Below are 20938 nucleotides of genomic sequence, written 5' to 3' on the forward strand. Positions count from 1 at the left end.
AGGGTTAAGTAACTTAGCCAGTCACAGATAGTGATAGAACTTACAATAGATTCAGATTTTTAAATTTTATTTTCAGTAGTAGATATATAATGTAGATAATGTCTCATGAGGTATACTTGTAAAGCATTTTTGTTTTTATTTTTATATTAAGAATTGGCTTGGTTCAGTTTACTTTGTATTTCATGCTAATTTATGCAAGAGTCATTTGTCATTCATTATTCAAAATTAGCCATAGGGAAACATTTTTCCCTTTCATATTCCAGTCCAGTCTGGCTGTGTTGTGAGCCAAGTGGTCTTTCTGTCATTGTAGAAGTGGTCTGGTTATGACCTCCCTGTTCTTTCTTATGCAGTTATGTAGGAAATCCAAGTCTTTCAAGTAGCACCTTGTTTTTGTTTGAGAGAACAGTGTTAATCTAGGGATATTAAATTAGGGGTTTGGGTTGTTTTAAATTTTTCCCTGTTCCTTGTTTTTTTGGTTGTGGGGCTTGAACTTGGGCAGCACTGTCCCTGAGCTTTTTCGCTCACTGTGGGACTTCTTTTTTTCTGGTGGTTAATTGGAAATAAGAGTCTCACAGACTTTCCTTCCTGGGCTGGCTTCGAACCACTACCCTGGGATCTCAGTTTCCTAAGGAGCTAGGATTGCAGGTGTAAGCCACCAACCCTGGCTTGTTCCTTGTTTTAGCAACATTTTTTGAAGTGTTTTTCTCCCCACATAGTTTGTTTATAATCTTTCGGGTTATATTCTTGTTGTGTCTTAGAACCTTTCCTGTTTGAGAGACTCAGGGAATGGTAACTGGATGGTCTCTGCATGAGTTGGACATTTTAATGTCGGGCTTCATTGTAGGATCAAAGCACAACCAAACCTGGCCACCCTCTCACCCCCAATATAATTTTCTGGTTTTTCTTTGGAATGGAAAGGTACAAGGAGTCTTGTACCTTTGATATTAGAAAAGCCTTCAGTATTGAGAGACAGGCGAGGACAAGGATGGAGATACTTCATTCAGTGTTCAGAAGTTCACTCGATCTTGTCTGGAATGGATCTCAGTGACATTTGTGCCCTCTGATGTTTAGCTAGAAGTTAGACCTTCCTTTTTCATCTATGTCAAATGGCCATGAACAAGTACTGTATTGTATAGATTCACACAGTAAAAATCATAGCAGCATACTATTGAAGATTGAACAATTATTTAACCTTCAAAATTGTATTGCAAAATTGGTTACACTTCAGATTCTGCCATTCTAATAATACCTTATTAAAGTCCTCCCCCACACATACTTTTTTCCTTTTTATCCTGCCTCCTGGAGAAAATTACAGCATTGAAATGAGAATTTGTAGCATCATTTTTTCATTAGTAAATTGTTAACTTTAGCTTGACACAGTTGGCTCACACCTGTAATCCTAGCTACACAGGTGGTTGAAATATGACGATTGCAGTTTGAAGTCATCTCAGGTAGGAAAATGCATGAGACTCTTATCTCCAGTTAATTACCAAAAAGCCAGAAGTGGAACTGTGGCTCAGGGACAGCACTCAGGCCTTGATTTCAAGCCCTAGGACTCGCACACACACAAATGAGACAAAAGCTGAGCGCCAGTGGCTCACGCTATAATACTAGCTACTCAGCAGGCTAATACCTGAAGATCAGGGTTTGAAGGCAGCCTCAGCAAGAAAGTCCCTGAGACTGGATCTCCAATTAACTGCTAAAAAGCTGGAAGTGGGTTGAGCTGTGGTTCAGGTGGTAAAACACTAACCTTGAGCAAAAAACCTCAGGGACAGTGTCCAGGCCCCAAGTTCAAGCCCCAGGATCGGGGGCAGGATGTGTGTTTGAATGGACAGAAAAGAGACAAGGAACGATGTGTTCCAATGTTGAACCAGTTTCTCATTTGCTTGCCGTATTTATTTGAGGCAAAGTTTCTGAAGACCTCACAGTTTTGCTTCACTCAATCTGCTAACTGCTTCAACTACACCACCGTGTTTGGCTCAGTTGTCTTTAAGAATACATTTGACATTCTTCACAGAAATAATTCATATGGAGTTACAAAAGACCATACCAATTTTAGGCAAAAACCCCAAAACAACCAATGTTGGTGGTATAATCCCTGACCTCAAACTACTACAAAGCTATAATTATAAAAACTGTTTAGTACTGGCACAAAAACAGGCCCGTAGATCAGTGGAGCAGACTAGAACATCTAGAAATAAATCCATATACCTAGAGTTATCTGATATTTGACAAAGGAGCCAAAAATATATGGTGGAAAAAATACAGCCTCTTCAAGAATTGGTGTTGGTTAGTACAACCACTTTGGAGAACAGTATGGAGGTTTCTCAAAAAGCTCAATATAGACCTACCCTATGACCCAGCCATACCACTCCTAGGCATCTATCCTAAACAGCAAACCCCAAGATATCAAAAAGACATTTGTACTTCCATGTTTATCGCAGCACAATTCACAATAGCCAAAATATGGAAACAACCCAGATGCTCCTCCACAGACGAATGGATCTAAAAGATATGGTACCTATACACAATGGAATACTACATAGCGATTAGAAATGGTGAAATATTGTTATTCGCAGGGAAATGGTCAGAACTCGAACAAATAATGTTGAGCAAGACAAGCCTAGAACACAGAAAACAAAGGGGCATGATCTCCCTGATATATGACTGTTAAGAAAGGGAGACGGAGAGACAGTAGAGACCAAGTCTGTGAAACCAAAAACTGCTTGTCAAATAGTGTTCCCCACAGGATTGGGGCAGCGACCCAACATTATGTAACTAAAACCAAACAATTACTCAACATATAAAGGTCAAAAATTGACCTCCCAGGGGAATACAATAGCTCAAAAGCTATGTATGTACGTTCATATAAGACTACTGTCGACATAGTGTCTAATATCGACATTACATTTAAAGCCCTAGGCGAACTTTCTTGGGTGTGGCCACGTGGCTACTGTATATGTTCTTGTTACATTGTATATTGTATATATGTCTACCTGACCTAGAGAAGGGATAGAAAAACAGGGCATAAGATATCACAAGAAATGTACACACTGCCCTACTATGTAACTGTACCCTTTTTGCACAACACTTGTCAAAAAAATTTGTGTTCAATTAATAAATTAATTAAAAAAAAGAATTGGTGTTGGGAAAACTGGCCGTCCATATGAAGAAAACTAAAATTGAATCCGTTTGTCACCATGCACCAATATCAAAGTGGCTCAAAGACCTTAGTGTCAGATCTGAAACTGAAACTATTGCAAGGTGGAATAGGAGAAACATTAGAACATTAGAAACAACTTTTAGGCATAGATAGGAACGTTTTGAAGAGTCCCAGAAGTAGAAAAAATAGGAGAGAGAGTTGACAAATGGGATTACATTAAAATTAAGTTTCTGCACAGCAAAGGACAGTTACTAAGCCAGAAAGAGCCAACAGACTGGGAGATGTGGTCATGATGTTTTGTATACGCCAGGTGGAAAATGAACTATGCAACTTGTGGGCAGTGATGGGAAGGGGAAATAGGGAAGGTGAAGGAAGGGATGACACTGGCCAAAGAATTGTACTCAGTACCTAACAAGAAATGGTATCTCCTCTCTACAACACCTTAATAACAAAGTTATGCTTAAAAATACATTTCTTGGACTAGAGGCATGGCTCAAATGGTAGAGAGCCTGCCTAGCAAAGGCCTGTTTAAACCCCAGTACCTCAGTTTCTTGCAGATTAGCAGCTCATGCATATACATATGTACTAGACAGCAAAAATGCTACTTTATCCCAGAATCCAGAAGAGATTATAAAACAGGTAAGAAAGACCATGTGGGTGAAAGAAACCGGATGCACTTTAATTCAGGACTTCTTTCTACCTCATTGTAAAAATGATGTAACGAATTTACAACACTGAAAAGACAACTCTAGCTTTTCTCTTACGTGATTGGAATAAGACAGCTATTTGTTCAGTCATATGCAATATTTTTGCATTTTGATACCGGAGAACTTAATGGTTTCAGGAGTTTTGCTGTACTTGTCCATGTAATTTAAGAACCATGATTTGTTAGGCCAGGGGTAGTGGTTCACACTTGTGAAAATCCTTGCTACTCAGGAAGCAAAGATCAGGAGCACCAGAGTTTGAGGCCAGCTAGGGCAGAAAGTGAGACCCTCCCATCTCACCACGAAGCAAACGATGCCTGTCATTCCAGCTACAAGGAAGGCAGAAGGAGGAGGATTGTCATCCTAGCTAACAGAAAGCAAACAAAAACCCACCAGTCCCCAACTGCAAAGTAACTAAAGCAAAAGCAGAGTGACTTAAGTAGCAAAACATCTGTTTAATAAGCCCAAAGCTCTAAGTTCACAACCTTAGTGCTGCTAGTGTCAACATGATTTAAATCTTTACTTCAGAATAATCAACAACCTTGTCTTCATAAATTAGGTCTAAGGTGGAAATTACATTCTAGTTCATTGGTTTTAAAGACAAATATAATTTAGGTAACTAGAATACACTGTCATGTTTTTTAGACGAAAAGTATTGGACCTTGCGTGCTGGCACATGCCGATAGTGCCAGGACTCCGATGGCTGAGGAGAGGAGATCACAAGTTTGAGGCCATTCTGGATTAGATGAGTTCTTAAGCAGTATGGGCTAGGTAATTAGGCTGTCAAAAAAGTAAAAGTTTACCAAGATCCAAAGTTATAATCCTGTTTAAATGTCCAGTGGAACACACTGTCCTATGTAAAAGGTGACACTAGTAATTGGATAGTTTGCCTACCATTTATTGCATACTGAATAGATTGTTAATGGCATCCATGCTCACCATTTCACTATCTAGTGGGAGACGTTGGTATTAATTTCATTATATAATGCCTTTAAACAGTGTGTGTGTGTGTGTGTGTGTGTGTGTGTGTATGCAGTTTTTCTAAGTTCTGGTAGGGAACTTCATCTTGAAGAAGACTAACATTATCTGAAGCTCATGGTAGTCACAGTCCCAGATTGTCCAATGGCTTTCTATCTCATTTAGGATAAGTCAAGTCCTTGGCATTAGTTGCTATATGACCTACGTAACTGCTATGTGCATGAGAGTAAAAACAAATGAATCAGAAGAAAGAACAGATTTATTGTGCCTCCAGCACACTTAATACACTAACGAGTATAGGAATTAACATTCTGAAGAAATTTAGACAATTTTCTATTTTCACTTTTTAAATTGAAGGAATAACAGCATAGAAAACATACATTTTTGTGTTTGCTTAAATGAATTTTGACATACATACCTGAGTACTAATACGTATTCATAATACAGATCATTTGTACCACCCTAGAAAGTTCCTTCTTGCCTTTTCCAGTGAATCTTCTATCCTCCAAAGACATAGCCCTTGTTTTGATTTCTATCACCATATAATCTCTGCTTGTGGGGATTACAAGTATAAACCACTCCACCCAGTAATTTTAACATTAGAAATCTATATTTCTGTCATATAATACTGTCATATTGGTCACAAATTTTTAGATGAGGTTAACATATTTCATTCATTGTTCATCTCTTAGACTTTTTTTTTTCTTTTGGTGCCAGTCCTGGGTTTTGAACTCGGGGCCCGGGTGCTGCCCCTGAGCTTTTGTGCTCACGGTTGGCACTCTACCACGTGAGCCACAACACCACTTCTGGCTTTTTGGTGGTTAATTGAAGATAAGGGTCTCATGGACTTTCCTGCCTCAGCAAGCTTTGAGCCATGATCCACAGATCTAAGCCTCCCGAGTAGGTAGGATTACAGGCATGAGCCACTGGTGCCCAGCAAATGGCTGTTTTTTCTTTTAATCAAGTTTACTTGTTAATTTATTCTAGCTCTGCATCTTTAGGAAAAAGAGGCTGCACTCACAGAAATAGTTGCATGATTATGTAATACAAGTGACTTGTTCTGTCTTAGAGGATGCTACTCAATGGTACTAAACCACTTAACTCCTAGAATCTAATCTTCCATATTTCCATGGCAAGTTACATACTTCATCTCAGTCCTTGGTAGCCTTTGGAAGTTGTCAAAGGAGCAATATCTCAATTTACAAACAAAAGATTCAACAAGCAACTGGCTTATACACTCTTATGCTTAACCACTGGTACCAAGAATTAGATTGTTCTTTTGCTCAATACCATCTCACACTCCATGTACCCAAGGAAAGTCAGCGTGCATTCCAAAATTCAATGTCCTTGTTTCTTCTCTGGAAATTCATACATTACCCATTCCTTCCATCCTCCTGCATAGTGTTGGGCACTGAAACAACACATAAAGAGTGCAATCAATATTTTCGCCTCTTTGAAAACAGGGTTGATAGGAAGTCGAGATAAATAATGCAATAGCTAGCTACTAATATTTAAACTAGAGGCTTCTTTAAAAGATTGAGTTACTTGTAAATAAGATGGAAAGATACAGGTCGTTAGTCTCTCTGTTGTGTCTTTATTAGCAGTAATTTAAAGTATTTTCTTTTTGTGTGTGTGTGGTGGTGGTGGTTGAACCCAGCGCCTCTGCATACTAAACAACACTTATACTGAACTACATCATCAATGACTAAAATATCAATCTAGAATGAATGAATGAATGAATGCATAGGAAACATTGTGAAACATATTCCTGAATCCAGTTTTTCCTTTGTCTGCACACCTGCTGAAGCCTAGCAATATTGCTGTGTCCATAGCCTTCTTGCTTCTCACTCCAGCTAGACAAGAAAACACTATGCTGTCAGATTTGCATGGCTTTACTTGATGATATTTCTCTTTGAAATCTCTGGGGCTCATCTGCAGAGCTTGGCCTACTTCATTCACTAGAAGAAAATTTCAAGAATTTCAATTACATTTTGGACACAGTTACTGACTCTAAATATTTAATGAATGAGTTTAAGAAACATTACTTACAGGGTATATTAATAGACCCCGGGATTTTACCATGTTGTACAATTTCCCATGTCTCTCTAACATCAATTAACATAATGTTTTTAGAAGTCAACAGGTTTTTTAGTTCCTTGTAAGTGATGTGCTTAGGAACAGCAGTACAAAAATTATGGCAGCTTCTCTGTATTGACTTTAAACCTGGGAGGGAAAAACCAAACAATTTAGTCAGCTTAAAAGTGCCATTACAGCTGGATGCCAGTGGCTCACACATGTAACCCTAGCTACTCAGAAGGCTGAGATCTGAGGATTATGGTTAGAAAGTCCCTGAGACTCATCTCCAATTAGCCACCAAAAAGCCCAAGTGGAGCTAGGACTCAAGTGGTAAGCAAACAAGCTAAGGGCAGCACTCACACCTTGAGTTCAAACCTCAGGACTGGCAAACGCACACACAAAAAAAGGAAACAAATTGCGCAGGAAAAGCCCATCTTATACTGCAGATGAAGCTGGGGGTGGGGGGACAGGCAGTGTTGTATTGTACTGCGCCCATGCATCTGTGCCCACAGATAAAGAGTTGAGTCCAAAGGAAAAGCAGCATGTAAAACACAAACAGGGACTGAAGGCCTTCTCTGGGTTCCAGGCCCAACCCTTACAGACACACACTCTCAGCCTCCATCTTGCCCATCTGTAAAACAAGGGAAGGTAATAACACGTTATATAATTCGGAGGAGAGTGAGAGTGTGTGTGAGTGTGAGTGTGTGTGTGTGCAAGTGTGTGGCTCTCCAGCAAGCTCCTCTCCCCCGCAGGGCTGGGCTGGCCTTGCTTCTAAGGTTGGAATGGATTTTCAAAGCTCACACAAGCCCCACGGTTATTCTAAACGCCTCAGCTACCTGGCCCCAGTTGGCTGTGCCTAGCTACTTACAAGGCTGAGATCTGAGGATTTCGGTTCGAAGCCAACCCGGGCAAAAAGGCGGAAAAACGTTCACCAGTCCAAATGCAAGACCAGAGGCGCGGCTCAAAAATAATAATAAATGAGTCACACAAGGGCGCCGGTGCGGTGCCGGGGGGGGGGGGGGGGGGAGACTGCGGGAGGGTGCCGCCATCTACCTGCCCTAGGTGGTGTCGGGTTTCCCATCCGCCCCCCACCCCGCGCCCCCCGCAGTCCACGGAAGCCGGGACTGCGTCCTCGCCACGCGCTCCCCGGCCCCGAGGCGGGGCGCCCCCCCGCCTTCCCTTGGCTCAGGCTCACCGCAGAACGCCGTCACCGCGGCCCGGAGAGCCGCTCCGGGTGCGGATCCGAGCACCAGTCGGGACTGCATGGTCCGGGCCGACGCTCCCGGACGGCGCCGGGCCGCCCCGCGTTCTCGTCCTCCCGGCTGCCCGCCCCCGGCCTCCGCCTCCCTCCCCGCCCTCCGGGCTCTCGAGCGCCCCCCCGGCCCTCGCGGGCGGAGCAGGGGAGTGCCGCACGGCGCCGTGACTGGAAGTGTCTAGAATGAAAAAACTTTAGAAACCCCGCAGCTTCCAGAATCGTGCAGGACTTGAATCGGAGTGAGTGAAAACCAGCAGCCACACGTGGACTGTGCTCCTTTCTTCACATCTCGAAAGCCCATCATGTAAGGCATTTAAAAGTGATCAATAAAGTTACTATTTTAACACGGACATGCAACGTTAAATTCTTAGAGCTACTATGAAAACTTCTCTATACTTTACATTGATAAACTCTACAACGTTTGCATTAAGATTGTGTTTGTCTTCTTTAATGGAACTATTATTGGTTCTTCCATGCTGAACAAGTTCTGTTTATTCACACATACAAAAATAAAAACTTGGGTCTGGGAATATGGCCTAGTGGTAAAGGGCTAGCCTCGTATACATGAAGCCCTGGGTTCGATTTCTCAGCACCACATATATAGAAAAAGCCGGTGGTGGTGCTGTGGCTCAAGTGGCAGAGTGCTAACCTTGAGCAAAAGGAAAAAAAAAGCCAGGGACAGTGCTCAGGCCCTGAGTTCAAGCCCCAGGACTAGCAACAAAAATAAGAACTTGGAAATCATTTGGAAAGAAAGTAAGAGTTAGGTTTGCTCTCCTTTTCCTTTTCTTTTTCTTTTTTTCCAAGCTGGTCCTGGGGCTTGAACTCAAGGGCCTAGGTTCTGTCTCTTAGGTTTGTTTTTGTTCTTCAAGGCTAGTGCTCTACCACTTGAGCCAAAGCTCCACTTCCGGCTTTTTGATGTTTAATTGGAAATAAGACTGTCACAGACTTTGCTGCCTGAGCTGGCTTTGAACTGTCATCCCCAGATCTCAGCCTCCTGAATAGCTAGAATTACAGCCATGAGCCACCAGCACCCGGCCTCCTTTTCTTTTTTGCCTTTGCTTTTTTGTTGTTGTTGTTCTTAGGGAAAGGAATTTAACTCCTCTGTACATCAACTTTGTAAAAAACAATAATTTTTTTTAGAAAAATAAAAGAAAAAGGTTAAAAAAGGGAATTTTAAAGTGGAAAGCATGAAACATGAGGATGCTATGATGTAGCAGTTACATTAACTTCAAGAGCACATGGACATTTTTATTTACATTTTTTGTCAGTCATGGATCTTGAACTCAGGGCCTGGGCACTGTCCTTGAGCTTTTCTGCCCGAGTCTAGTGTTCTACCACTTTGAGCCACAGCTCCACTATTGCCATTCTATTGCTATTCTTGGTATATTGGAGATAAGCATCTCATGGACTTTCCTGTCCTGGCTGGCTTTGAACCACCATACTCCCGAGGTAGCTAGGATTACAGTGAAGAGCCACTATTACTGGGCTGCGTTCTTGCTTTCTAAAAGTTCAATGTAAATCAATAGCAACCTCGGTTACCAACCCATTACCAAGCCTCTGCCTGAGGCTGGGGTGTAATTCTGGTGTCTTTCCGTTTCTAATCCAATGCTGTCCATTACTTGAGGGCCCATCGACCAGGGTGGACGTTGGAGATGTCAGTCAACAAACTTTTTTTCTTACCAACTCCTTTTACTCTCCATGCGAGGAGTAGACCCCTCTAACAGATCGAATGTCAGTCTTGAAGGAAGAACAGGTGTGGGTGCATCGAGGCACTGTCAGGCTGGGGAGGGAGAACCACAGGTTCCTGAACAGTGACTTTAAAAGCAACAGAAATCCATAATGTGTGCGAGGGGAGTCGAGAGGCGGGCGGTGGGGACGTCAGAGGCGGTCCCGAGGCCGCCGGTAGCACTCAGGCGGGAACCCGGCAGCCGCCCACCCGGGGCCGGCTTCCCAGGGCCTGGGTGGGGTGGGGGGGGAGGAGGACCCGCTGTTTATTCTAAGAGGCGCTGGGCCACTCAAACGCAGGCGCGTGGGAGCCGGCTCCGCCCCACCCCGACCTTCCCGGTGACCTCGTGCTCCCTACTCCCGCCCTCCGTCCGCCCTCACCATCCCACCCTGGCCCGCGCCCGCGCCCCGCCGGCGCCGGCGGCCCCGAACCCGCCCGGGACGCCAGGCCCCGCCCCCCGCGGGCGCGCTCCCGGCCGCGCACGCGCACTGGCGGCTGGTCGTGGACGCGGCGGCCCGGCGGGCGGGGTGAGTCTGGGCGGCCGCGGCGGTGGGGTCCCCAGAGGGGGGCCGGTGGCTGCTGTCCTTGTGTGGCCACAGCCCCCTGCGGGTGGACGGGCCTGGAGGAGAGGCCTCCCGCAGCCCTCGCCCTCCCGATCCTCCGGGGCCGCGGGCCGCGTGGGCGCCGCCGGGCCCGCCGGGGAGGAGGGTGCGGGCGGCGTCTGGGCGGAGGGGGCCCCGAGGGTCCGCCCGGCGGTGACCCCCACCCTGCGGCCCCCCCACCCCGCGGACCCAGCTCAGCCCATTTCCCCGTGGGTAACTTGGGGTGCGCTTGGTAGTGGCCGGAGGAAGCGAGGCTCACCTTGGTTCCCTGGCATTACGGTTTATTTTCGGGGCTGTGGAGCCCGGGTCAGTCGTGCCCCATCCACCATTGGCTGTCCCCCGACTCCTACAAGCCCCCATGGGCTACTTCAAGGGAAAAATGGGGAGGCCGCACTCCCATGTGTAAAGTACTTGTAGCCGGCAGCTGGATGCCTGTAGTCCTAGCTGCTCAGGAGGTTGTTGAGGACTTGAGGATCACGGTTCGAAGCCAGCCTGGGGGAGGAAAGTCCATGAGACTCATTCCTCCAGCCCACTAGGAAAACGCCAGAGTGGAGCGCTAGCCTTGAGCAAAAAGAAAAGAAAACACAAAAACGCTCAGGAATAGCGCTCAGGTCCTGAATCCAAGCCCCAGGAAGGCACAAATAAAAATTAGCACAAGTGCTTACAGTTAAGCATGGTGCACAGCAAAACTCTTACGTGCTTTTTTTTTTTTTTTTTTTAAATAATTTTGAGCCTGGGTACCTGAAGAAGATGGTGCCTTCTCATGTTCCCCGTCATCCTGGGGAAAACAGTTTGTTTTTTTTAAAGGAAAAGAAAGAAAAAATTATATATATGTAATATATAATATATCATACAAATATGGGCTTTCTGTTTGCATAGTCTGTTGAAAACCACAACTTTTCCAAAAAGTTAACTGGACATCTTGTGTTAGAGAAAAGACCTGGCCTAGGTGATGCAGAAGTCAAAAACAGTAAAGTTCAACGTTTGGAAAAACCAATGAGAAAAATAGCTCTCATCTTTGTGCAGAAAAGAGTGAACAAAGCAGGTTTGAGACTGCCATCATTTGAGGGTGTGTTTGCAAGGTTGGCCGTCATTTACTGTCTGGGGAACTTAGATTTGGGGAGTGTGCTCACTTAAGAAAAAAATTGTTTTCTGCTGGATACTAGGTCTTCTGCTGAAATGACCGGCTCCCCTACAACTCTTAGGCTCCAAAAGTAAGCCAGGCTTCCCAGGCAGAATTACATACATGTTGCTGTATATTCCTTGTTGGGGAGAATGTCTGCTCTGTGCAAGCCCCCTCCTGAGAGAGAGAGGGAAGCTTACATATCTGTCTTCCAGACTCCCCTCTGTCTTCTTCCATTAGGATAATCTAGTATATCTATAAAACATGAGAATCTTCCTGGCTGCTACCCAAATGTGCAAGGCAGGAATCTTGGAGATTGCTAAGTGGACTTTGATAAGAGAGAGAGTACTTGGAGTTCTAATAACTTAATTTCTTTTTGCCTAAATGGAAATTAGAAAAGCAACTGGATAGATTGCTACTGTGAGTTACTGTGGCAGAATGATTATGTTTAGATATATTATCATGATCAAGAATTACTTTTCTGGGCTGGGGATATAGCCTAGTGGCAAGAGTGCCTGCCTCGGATACACGAGGCCCTAGGTTCGATTCCCCAGTACCACATATACAGAAAACGGCCAGAAGCGGCGCTGTGGCTCAAGTGGCAGAGTGCTAGCCTTGAGCGGGAAGAAGCCAGGGACAGTGCTCAGGCCCTGAGTCCAAGGCCCAGGACTGGCAAAAAAAAAAAAAAAGAATTACTTTTCTTTGCCAAGATATTATGAGGAATTTTTTTTGCCAAAGTTATGGTTATCTACTGATTATAAATAATATTCTTGATTCTGGGCATCATCATCATCATCATCATTATTATTATTATTATTATTAGCCAGTCCTGGGGCTTGAACTCAGGGCCTAGGCACTGTCCAGGGCTTCCTTTTGCTCAAGGCCAGCACTCTACGAATTGAGTCACAGCACCACTTCCGGCTTTTTTGTTTATGTGGTGCTGAGGATTTGAACTCAGGCTTCATGTATGCTAGGCAAGCACTCTACCACTAAGCCACATTCCCAGTCCTCTGTGCATTATTTTGACAGTAGGTGAGGAAGGTACATATTTAGGAAGAAGATACTCCAGATTAAGTGATCAAAGGACTCAGACTATGTGTAAAGTAACCAGTAGTAAAGTCCTTTGCCTTACGTACAGGATAAGTCCTTAATCTGTAACCCTGAACCCTGAAGAAAGCCCTCCATTTGTTGCAATACAATTCAAGAATGATAACTCTTAAACTTAAAAGAAGATGGAAAGGTAGCACAGTGGTAGAGGAGGAGGGTAGGCTTAGCATGTGTGAGCCCTGGGTTCTATCCCAGCAGCACTCCCTCCCAACAAAAATCAAGCCCTTATTTGAAATGTGGAACTAAATAAAAATTTAAGACTTCATATTGGAATAAATGAGTCATTACTTTGATCATTAAAAGTAAACCATTATAGAGCCGGTTGCTGGTGGCTCATGCTTGTAATTTTAGCTGCTTAGGAGACAGAGATCTGAGGATGACAGTTCAAAGCCAGTCTGGGTTGAAAGACTGTGAGAGTCTTATCTCCAGTTAACCACCAAAAAAGTCAGAAGTGGAGCTGTAGCTCAAGTGGTAGATCATTAGCCTTGAGCAAAATGACGTTCAGGGACAGCACCCATGCCAAGTTCAAGCCCTGAGACCAGTACACACACACAAATAGTAAATATCATAAAAGTAGTAAAGTATTATGTTTCATATCTGTAATCCCAGCTACTTGAGCTACTAGGATGATTGAAGTTAAAGGCCAATCTGAGTCAAAAGTTATTGAGATCAACATCAGTGGTTCACATTTGTAATCCTAGCTACTTTCAGGCAGAGATCTGAGAGTCACTGTTTGAAGCCAGACAGGGGAGGAAAGTCTGTGAGACACTTATCTCCATTTACCGCCAAAAAAGTGGAAGCTATGGTTCAAGTGGTAGAGTATTAGCCTTGAGCAAAAGAGCTGAAGAATAAAACCTAGGCCCTGAATTCAAGCCCTATGACCAGCACATGCGCACGTGGGTGCGTGCATGCACACACACACACACACACACACACACACACACACACACGTCTGTTTATATTTAAATAAAACAAATATAACAAAATGCAGGGCTGGGAAGGCAGCAGATTTGGTGTTCAGTGAGGGCAATGCAGACCTCAGTTACACAGGGTGTTTTTGTCTGGACTGTCTTCTTGTGTTCTTCCATAGATAAAAGGTTAGCTCTCTGGCCTCTCCTTATAAGGATACCAAATGAGGGTAGAGCCCTCATGAGGTAATTAACCCCTCAAAGGTTTCATCTCTAGGACTTGGGATTCTTTCAGTATGTGAATTGAGGAGGGGGTGCTAAACATCTATTTAGTCCATAATAAGGTGGTTGTTAAGAGTCAAATGGCAAGAGTACTTGCCTCCCATACATGAAGCCCTGGGTTCAATTCCCCAGCAACACATATGCAGAAAATGGCCAAAGGTGGCGCTGTGGCTCAAGTGGTAGAGTGCTAGCCTTGAGCAAAAAGAAGCCACGGACGGTGCTCAGGCCCTGAGTGCAAGCCCCAGGACTGGCAAAAAAAAAAAAGAGTCAGATGGATTGTTTCCATTTCAGTGTAGAGCTACACCTGCTCCCCAGCCCTGTATATTGAGACTTTCTTTTTATTAGCATACATTAGTTATACAGGGAGGGAGATTTCATTGTTTATTGATGTTGATAAACATCAAAAAGTTTCAGCTGGTTTTGCTGTCATTTGTCCACGTTTTACTATACTCATTTCAGTTTTGAAGTACATTTCAGAAAGTCCATAAAGTCTTACTATTGAAGCTTGAAAGTGTGTTTATTATCTTCTCCTCCTCCTTTTTTTTTTTTTTTTAAGTAAATAACAGATGCGGGTAAAAGATCCATCCACAGATTTACCTGAAAAAGGCAAAAGAAATAAAAGGCCTTCAGTTCCTCATGATGAAGATTCTTCAGATGATATTGCTGGTAAGTTGTAGATTTCTGGCCTCCAAATGTTTCAGGTCCTAAATTTAATCTCAGGCAAGAACTGGGGCTATGAGTCAGGTAGAAGCCTGTCTAATGTGCATTAGGCCCTTAAACCTTTTCTTTTTTAGATCACTTTTGTGTAAATCTATTAACAATTTCACTTTTAAATGTCTGGATAGGGGCTAGGAATGTGGCTTAGTGGTAGAGTGTTTGCCTCTGGTGCTCAGTGCTCAGGCCCTGAGTTCAGGCCCCAGGACTGGCAAAAAAAAAAAAAGAAAGTCTGACTAGGTAGGCATTGGCAGCTCACACCTATATCCTAGCTCTTCAGGAGGCTGAGATCTAAGGATCATGGTTCAAAGGCAGCCTGGGCAGGAAAATCTGTGAGACTCTTCTGTCCAATTAACTACCAAAAAGGCTAGAAGTGGAATTGTGGCTCACGTGCTGGAGTGCTAGCCTTGAGAGCAGAAGCTCAGGAACAGCCCCTAGACGTAGGACTGGAGTGTTCATGTGTGTGTACATGTAGCACATACACACATGCGCGCACACACACAGAGTCTGAATATTAGAATCAGAGAATGTATAAGTTGTACTTGGGCCTAGCCCAAACGCAGAGATTATGTAGAAGACATATGAATGATATTTTCTTTAGGATTTTAAAGTATAAAATTCATACAGAACAAATGTTGAACTATTTCTAGGCCCTGCACTTGCTGGTACAAGGTTTTCCTGCAGCCTTTTCTTTGGTGGTGTGGCCTTGCTTTTGAAACATTCTTAAGAATTCAGACTTTACAATTCCTCCTTTTAAGTCTGTTTTTATAACTTGCTCTTAGTGTAAAATTAAGAGTCTTAGCATTTAATTCAAATTTAAATATTTAATTTTTTATTATAAAAATCTTATAAAGATTTCTATTCCTACTGTTTTGGAGGAAACAGAATTAATGCATGGTTCCATAGCTCACCTCTTGCTGATTAATAGATTAAAGGAAATTCGTAGCATTTGGAGGTAAGCACTCTACCAGTAGGCCACATTCCCAGCCCTAATTCCTTGCATTTAGAAAGGGGCATAGGCACAGGTGAAACATACAGTCTCTTTCCCTTGCTGTATGACTTTGGTAGGTAGTTGTAGTTTTGATGTGTGGGATACCTGAAGCAGAGAAATGAAAGTGTCCAGGTATTTGGGGAAAATGGAGGCATCATGGCTCTTGGGAGGAGAATGTAGTTATTTGAAGACTTAAAGATCTATTTTAGGGTCATTTTAGCTATTTGTCTCCACACGGTGCACACAGTGGCAAGGCAAAATAATTTGTCATTTGGGAATATTCATAAAAGTATTTTTCTTCTTATGTGCTATGATGAAAGTAGCAAAGTTAGCTTATGTAAAAAGATTTTCTATGTGTCTCTCGCTCTCTTTTTTGATGTTGGGCCTTGGTCAGAGCTTCACACAAGTTCTGTATCTGCACCACACTGGGCTATAGCCTCACCAGCCTGCGCTATTTTAGTGGACAGAAAATACACTTACAGGACCTGACACATATTAGCTGTTCAATAAATATTTATTTATATAACCCTTAGTGGTTATGGTTTCTTACTTTTAACTAATTTAGATTCACAACAAGCACACAGAGATATAAAAGGTGTAGCTCCATATACTTCACAGAATTTGAGTATACTATCATCCCCCTGCACGGCAGCCATTTATACTTATGCCACCATTTCCCATCTGTTGCTACTAGGAATGACTAATCCAGACTATAGTTGCTCTTTTCTTTCATGTATGTTATATAAATGGATTCATATATAGGTATCATTTTGAGTAAGCCTACTTTTGAATCACAATGCTTTTAAGTTTCAAATATTTTAATGCTCTTATTAATGGTAGCACTTTACCAAAGCTTTTCAATTTGTTTCCTTTTGGTTTATCTTAATTAGTAGGCTTAACTTGCCAACATGTAAGTCATGCTGTCAGTGTGAATCATGTGAAGAAAGCGATAGCTGAGAACCTGTGGTCAGTGTGCTCAGAATGCTTAAGAGAAAGAAGATTCTGTGATGGACAGCCAGTACTTCCTTCTGATGTTTGGCTGTGCCTCAAGTGTGGTTATCAGGTAAGAAAAGTGTTATTTATGTCTATGTCGTATATACATTAAAAAAAACAAACTTTCTGTGAGTTGGACTCTTAGTCATACTGAGATATTAAAATAATAAGAAATCATAAATAAAATTTAAAATAATCTTAAAATAGATATATTTCTTATTTAAATGGAAACTTTCTAAGAATGTATACCCTTTTTTTAAGACTTTTTTTGGGGGAGGTGGTGAGCTGGCCCTGGGGCTTGAACTCTGTCCTTGAACTTCTTTTGCTCAAGGCTCTACTGCTTGAGTCACAGTGCCACTTCCATCTTTTTTCTGAATAGTTTGTTAGAGATAAGAGTCTCATGGCCTTTCCTGCCTGGGTTGGCTTCAAATCTCAGAACTCAATCTCCTGAGTAACTCTGATTATAGGCGCGAACCACTAGCACCTGGCCAAAAAAAAAAAAAAGAAAGAAAGAAAAGAAAAGAAACCGCGGGGCTGGGATGTAACTCAGTGACACAGTGCTTGCACATCCTGGATCCCCAGTACCAAAAAAACAAAAGGGTTCCTTCCCCACCCCCAAAAAAATAGAGTTGAAAAAAGAGTATTTATTATCTAACATACAAAGTCCAGAAGTAGGGACACTTTAGACATAGTTAAGAGAAAGAACAGTAAAAATTTGGGATTTTAGCCTGGTGCCAGTGGCTCATCTCTGTAATCCTAGCTATTCAGGAAGCTAAGAGCCAGAGACTCAGTTGGAAGCCAGCCTGGGCAGCAAAGTCTGAAATAGTCTCTAGTTAATTATCAGAATGTCAGTCTGAAAATGGCTTATGTGGTAGAGTCCCAGTCATAATCAAAAAAGCTGACCCAAGTGAGAGCATGAGACCCTGATTTCAAACCTTGGTACCAGCACCAAACAACAGCAACAAAAGACAACACAGATTTCTTCTAGTGTGTGTGTGTGTGTGTGTGTGTGTGTGTGTGTGTGTGTGTGTGTGTGTGATCTCAACTTCATGGCTTCAAGATGACTGAAGATATTTCAGATTTTGTGTCTCTTGTTACAATCTCCAAAGTCCATCAAGAGGAAAGAGTACATCCTTTTTAAAAAATTATGCAAATCTTTCTTGGAAGTATCCATTAGACTTCACTTCTTCCTCTCACATCATACTCACTAGAATTGACTGGTTTCATGTCCTGCTGCATCTAGTGAGGGAAATGACTTGGTTGGTCTGTGTTGTGTTCATTTTCAGTGGGGTTGGAGTGGAGGTGAGTCCAGGACTGGCAAATGTATGTTTAGGGGCGTGGTCCCATTGGCCTTCAGGATCTTCAGTGTCTCACAGTGTGCAAGACAGAAGATGTAGGCCTTTCTAAATGCTAGGAAATGTTACCTTTGCTTATAATTGTTTGGGGTAAATGCTATAGCAGAGAAAAGGAAGTTAACTTCTGCCACAAAAGTTAATTTGAATAAGAATCAATATTGTTTTCTATTGTTTACTATTCCTTCCTACTGGAAATTAAAAAACAAAACCTTTTCAGTGTGTTTGAGTCAATTGAAGTTTTGGTTAATTTACAACAAGCTTAGATCTAAACCATGCATCTGTCATTTGTTCATCTTCAGGGATGTGGTAAAAACTCAGAAGGCCAGCATTCACTGAAGCACTTCCGGAGTTGCAGAACAGACTCACATTGTGTTACAGTTAGTTTGAGTACATGGATTATATGGTAAGTTAAATTTGTTAATACTTGTGTCCACTAAAACAAACAAAAGCCTTTCTTTTTTTCTTTGAACATTATAAGATGAACTAAAGACATTATATCCATTTATGTTTTGTTTTTTTTTTTCTTTTGTTCTGGTCCTGTGACTCAGAGCCTGGGCACTGTCCCTGAGCTTTTGTACTAGCACTCTATCACTTGAGCCCCAGCTCCATTTGTGGCTTTTTGCTGGTTAACTGGAGATAAGAGTCTCATGGACTTTCCTGCCCAGGCTGGCTTTGAACTGTGATCCTTAGATCTCAGCTTCCTGAGCACCTAGGATTACAGATGTAAGCTGACATGTCTCTTTCATTCATTTATCTTTTGTGCTAGTACTGGAGCTTGAACTCAGGGCCTTACACTCCTGCTTAGCTTTTTCACTCTACTACTAGAGCAACACCTGAACTTCCAGCTTTTTGCTGGTTCATTGGAGATAAGAGTTTCTCCAATTTGTCTGCCCAGGCTAGCTATGAACCTCAATCCTGAGATCTCAGCCTTCTGAGTAGTTAGGATTATAGGAGTGAGCCACTAGCAACTAGACATTTGGTATCCATATTTAGTGTAATTTTTATTTTATACTTACATAGAGTTAGAAAGATGACTAATTTACCATTTTTTGTTTATATGTTAAATTTATAGTGAAGTGAAAATAATTAAAATAATTTGGGGGGGTCTGTAGAATTATTTTCCTATAACAGGAAGCTATTTAAGCTTGTCATATGCTTTTACAGGACCTGAAATACTGAGCAAAATCTTTGCCTTCCTAATTTTGAAACAGTAACAAAAGAAACAATTTCAGTACAAAACTTCATTAATTTAGATTTAACAGAAAGCCAGTTTAAATCAGAAAACTCTGAACTGTATAAAAAGGAAGGTGAATCACAGATTTGGTCATTTAATTGTGGCAAGAAAGAGGTGCTAATAGCAGTTGCAAGACTGCTCTAAGCAGTGATTCTTTTTTCTTTTTTTTTTTCATTTGCACACTTTCCTTTACTTCTCTTTTTAAATTTCATTGGCCAAGCTTGGTATGGCTCCTTAGTCTTTTTTGAAAGACTACAATCTCATGACATTGAGAAATTTTACCACATTGATAGAAGACAATAAAAATGATTCTTAAGTGGGAAGACATGAGAAGGGGATTAAATTTAAGTATAATATACAGGACAGAACAATAGAGTAAGGGAGTACTTAATTGTGAAAATTGCACAGAGGTAAATAAAACATCTCAAATAAGTACCAGGTATAATTATTATGACATTTCTTAACCACCAGCTGCGGAAGCCCTAGTTAACTTGCAAAGTATGAGAGAACACCAAAACCTTACTTTACAACATTCTTGTATCTGACTTCACATTACAATCACACAGGAGGAAACACCCACAGCTGCTAGCAGTCCCCTTTTTTAAAAAAAATTTTTATTATCAAACTGATGTACAGAGAGGTTACAGTTTTATACGTTAGGCACTGGATACATTCCTTGTACTGTTTGTTACCTCATCCTTCATTCCCCCCTCCCCCCTCCCCCTTTCCCTTTCCCCCCCATAAATTGCTCAGTCCCCTCTTAAACCACACCTATTGAATCGAGGCTTCTGTATTTCTTCCTGCTAGTCATGCTGAAACCTAAACAGAGTTAAGCCATGGTTTAAACTTAGAGTTAACCTGATGATGAATTATTTCTAAGTACTCAAAAGTCTGTTGAAGACTCATTTTCCCTATACTTCTACCAAATTACTGATATGTAAGCCCTTCTGTAGAAAAAAATATGTACTCTATGATGATAGACTTAAAATAATTAGATCATGTAAGCACTTAGTGTAGTGCTTGTCGCATACCAAAAGCTCAATCTAAATTTTTTGTTGTTGTTTTGAATAGACATCTACCACATTATCGGATGTTATTTTGAACTGTCCTGTTTTGTCTCCAAATTCTCTGCAGTGATGCTGATTTTTATTTACTTGTTCTTTCTTTTTGTGCTGTAAAAGTTAAAACAATGTACTGTGTAACAAGTCAACTTTATTAGTAAAAATTTATTGACATCTCAGTATTTTGTAAATCAAGAATTATTTTACACTTTTTACTATTTTTGTTACAAGCTAAGTTTGATACATATTGAGTATCTGTTATGATGAAAGTCTGACAATTACAACTAAATAATTTGAATTCCCATTTGGTCTGTTGAAAAAAAGTGTTTTTGGTAATGTTTTCTTTGTCATGTCTCCAAAGCAGAGGGAGACTCTGCTTTGAGCAGGTAAATTATTTAAATGCATTTTGAATGCCATTTTGAAAATGAGCCCGTCCAGTTTATAGCCATTTATGATCTCAGGATCACCAGTAGTTACAGTGAGGAAGACTGACCACACGAGACAGCTCTTCTGCTCAAGGCTAGTGTACCCAGTTTTCTGGTAGTTAACTGGAGATAAGAGTCTCACGGACTTTCTTGCTTGCCTGGCTTTAAACTGTGACCCTCAGATCTCAGCCTCCTGAGTAACTAAGATTGCAGGCAGGAGCCACTAGTGCCTGGCCAAACA

The 20938-nt window shown here is 42.0% G+C and overlaps 2 protein-coding genes across 5 annotated transcripts in view; one reads left to right on the forward strand and one right to left on the reverse strand.

Annotated features, from left to right (window-relative positions):
- Positions 1–5758: 5758 nt before the first annotated feature.
- On the reverse strand, positions 5759–8223 carry Tstd3 (thiosulfate sulfurtransferase like domain containing 3). The gene is made up of 4 exons (XM_048353783.1): positions 8117–8223; positions 6895–7068; positions 6644–6803; positions 5759–6256 (listed from the first exon to the last, which is right to left on the reverse strand). The coding sequence occupies exons 1-4, from the start codon at positions 8184–8186 to the stop codon at positions 6184–6186; spliced, it is 477 nt and encodes a 158-aa protein (XP_048209740.1). The 5' UTR covers positions 8187–8223; the 3' UTR covers positions 5759–6183.
- Positions 8224–9914: 1691 nt separating this feature from the next.
- The window catches only part of Usp45 (ubiquitin specific peptidase 45), a 58790-nt gene continuing 47766 nt past the window's right edge, over positions 9915–20938 (forward strand). For 3 of the 4 annotated variants that reach the window (XR_007212064.1, XM_048353776.1, XM_048353779.1), the window contains exons 1-4: positions 9915–10429; positions 14481–14590; positions 16520–16692; positions 18277–18380. Coding sequence is in view for 3 of the 4 variants with exons in the window: in XM_048353776.1 (XP_048209733.1) it covers positions 14491–14590; positions 16520–16692; positions 18277–18380 (377 nt within the window). In the remaining variant the exon portion in view is untranslated. The remainder of the gene's footprint in view (positions 10430–14480; positions 14591–16519; positions 16693–18276; positions 18381–20938) is intronic. The other variant, XM_048353777.1, reaches the window with a different exon arrangement.

Source organism: Perognathus longimembris, chromosome 9 (genome assembly GCF_023159225.1).
Source record: "Perognathus longimembris pacificus isolate PPM17 chromosome 9, ASM2315922v1, whole genome shotgun sequence".
NCBI lineage: Eukaryota > Metazoa > Chordata > Mammalia > Rodentia > Heteromyidae > Perognathus > Perognathus longimembris.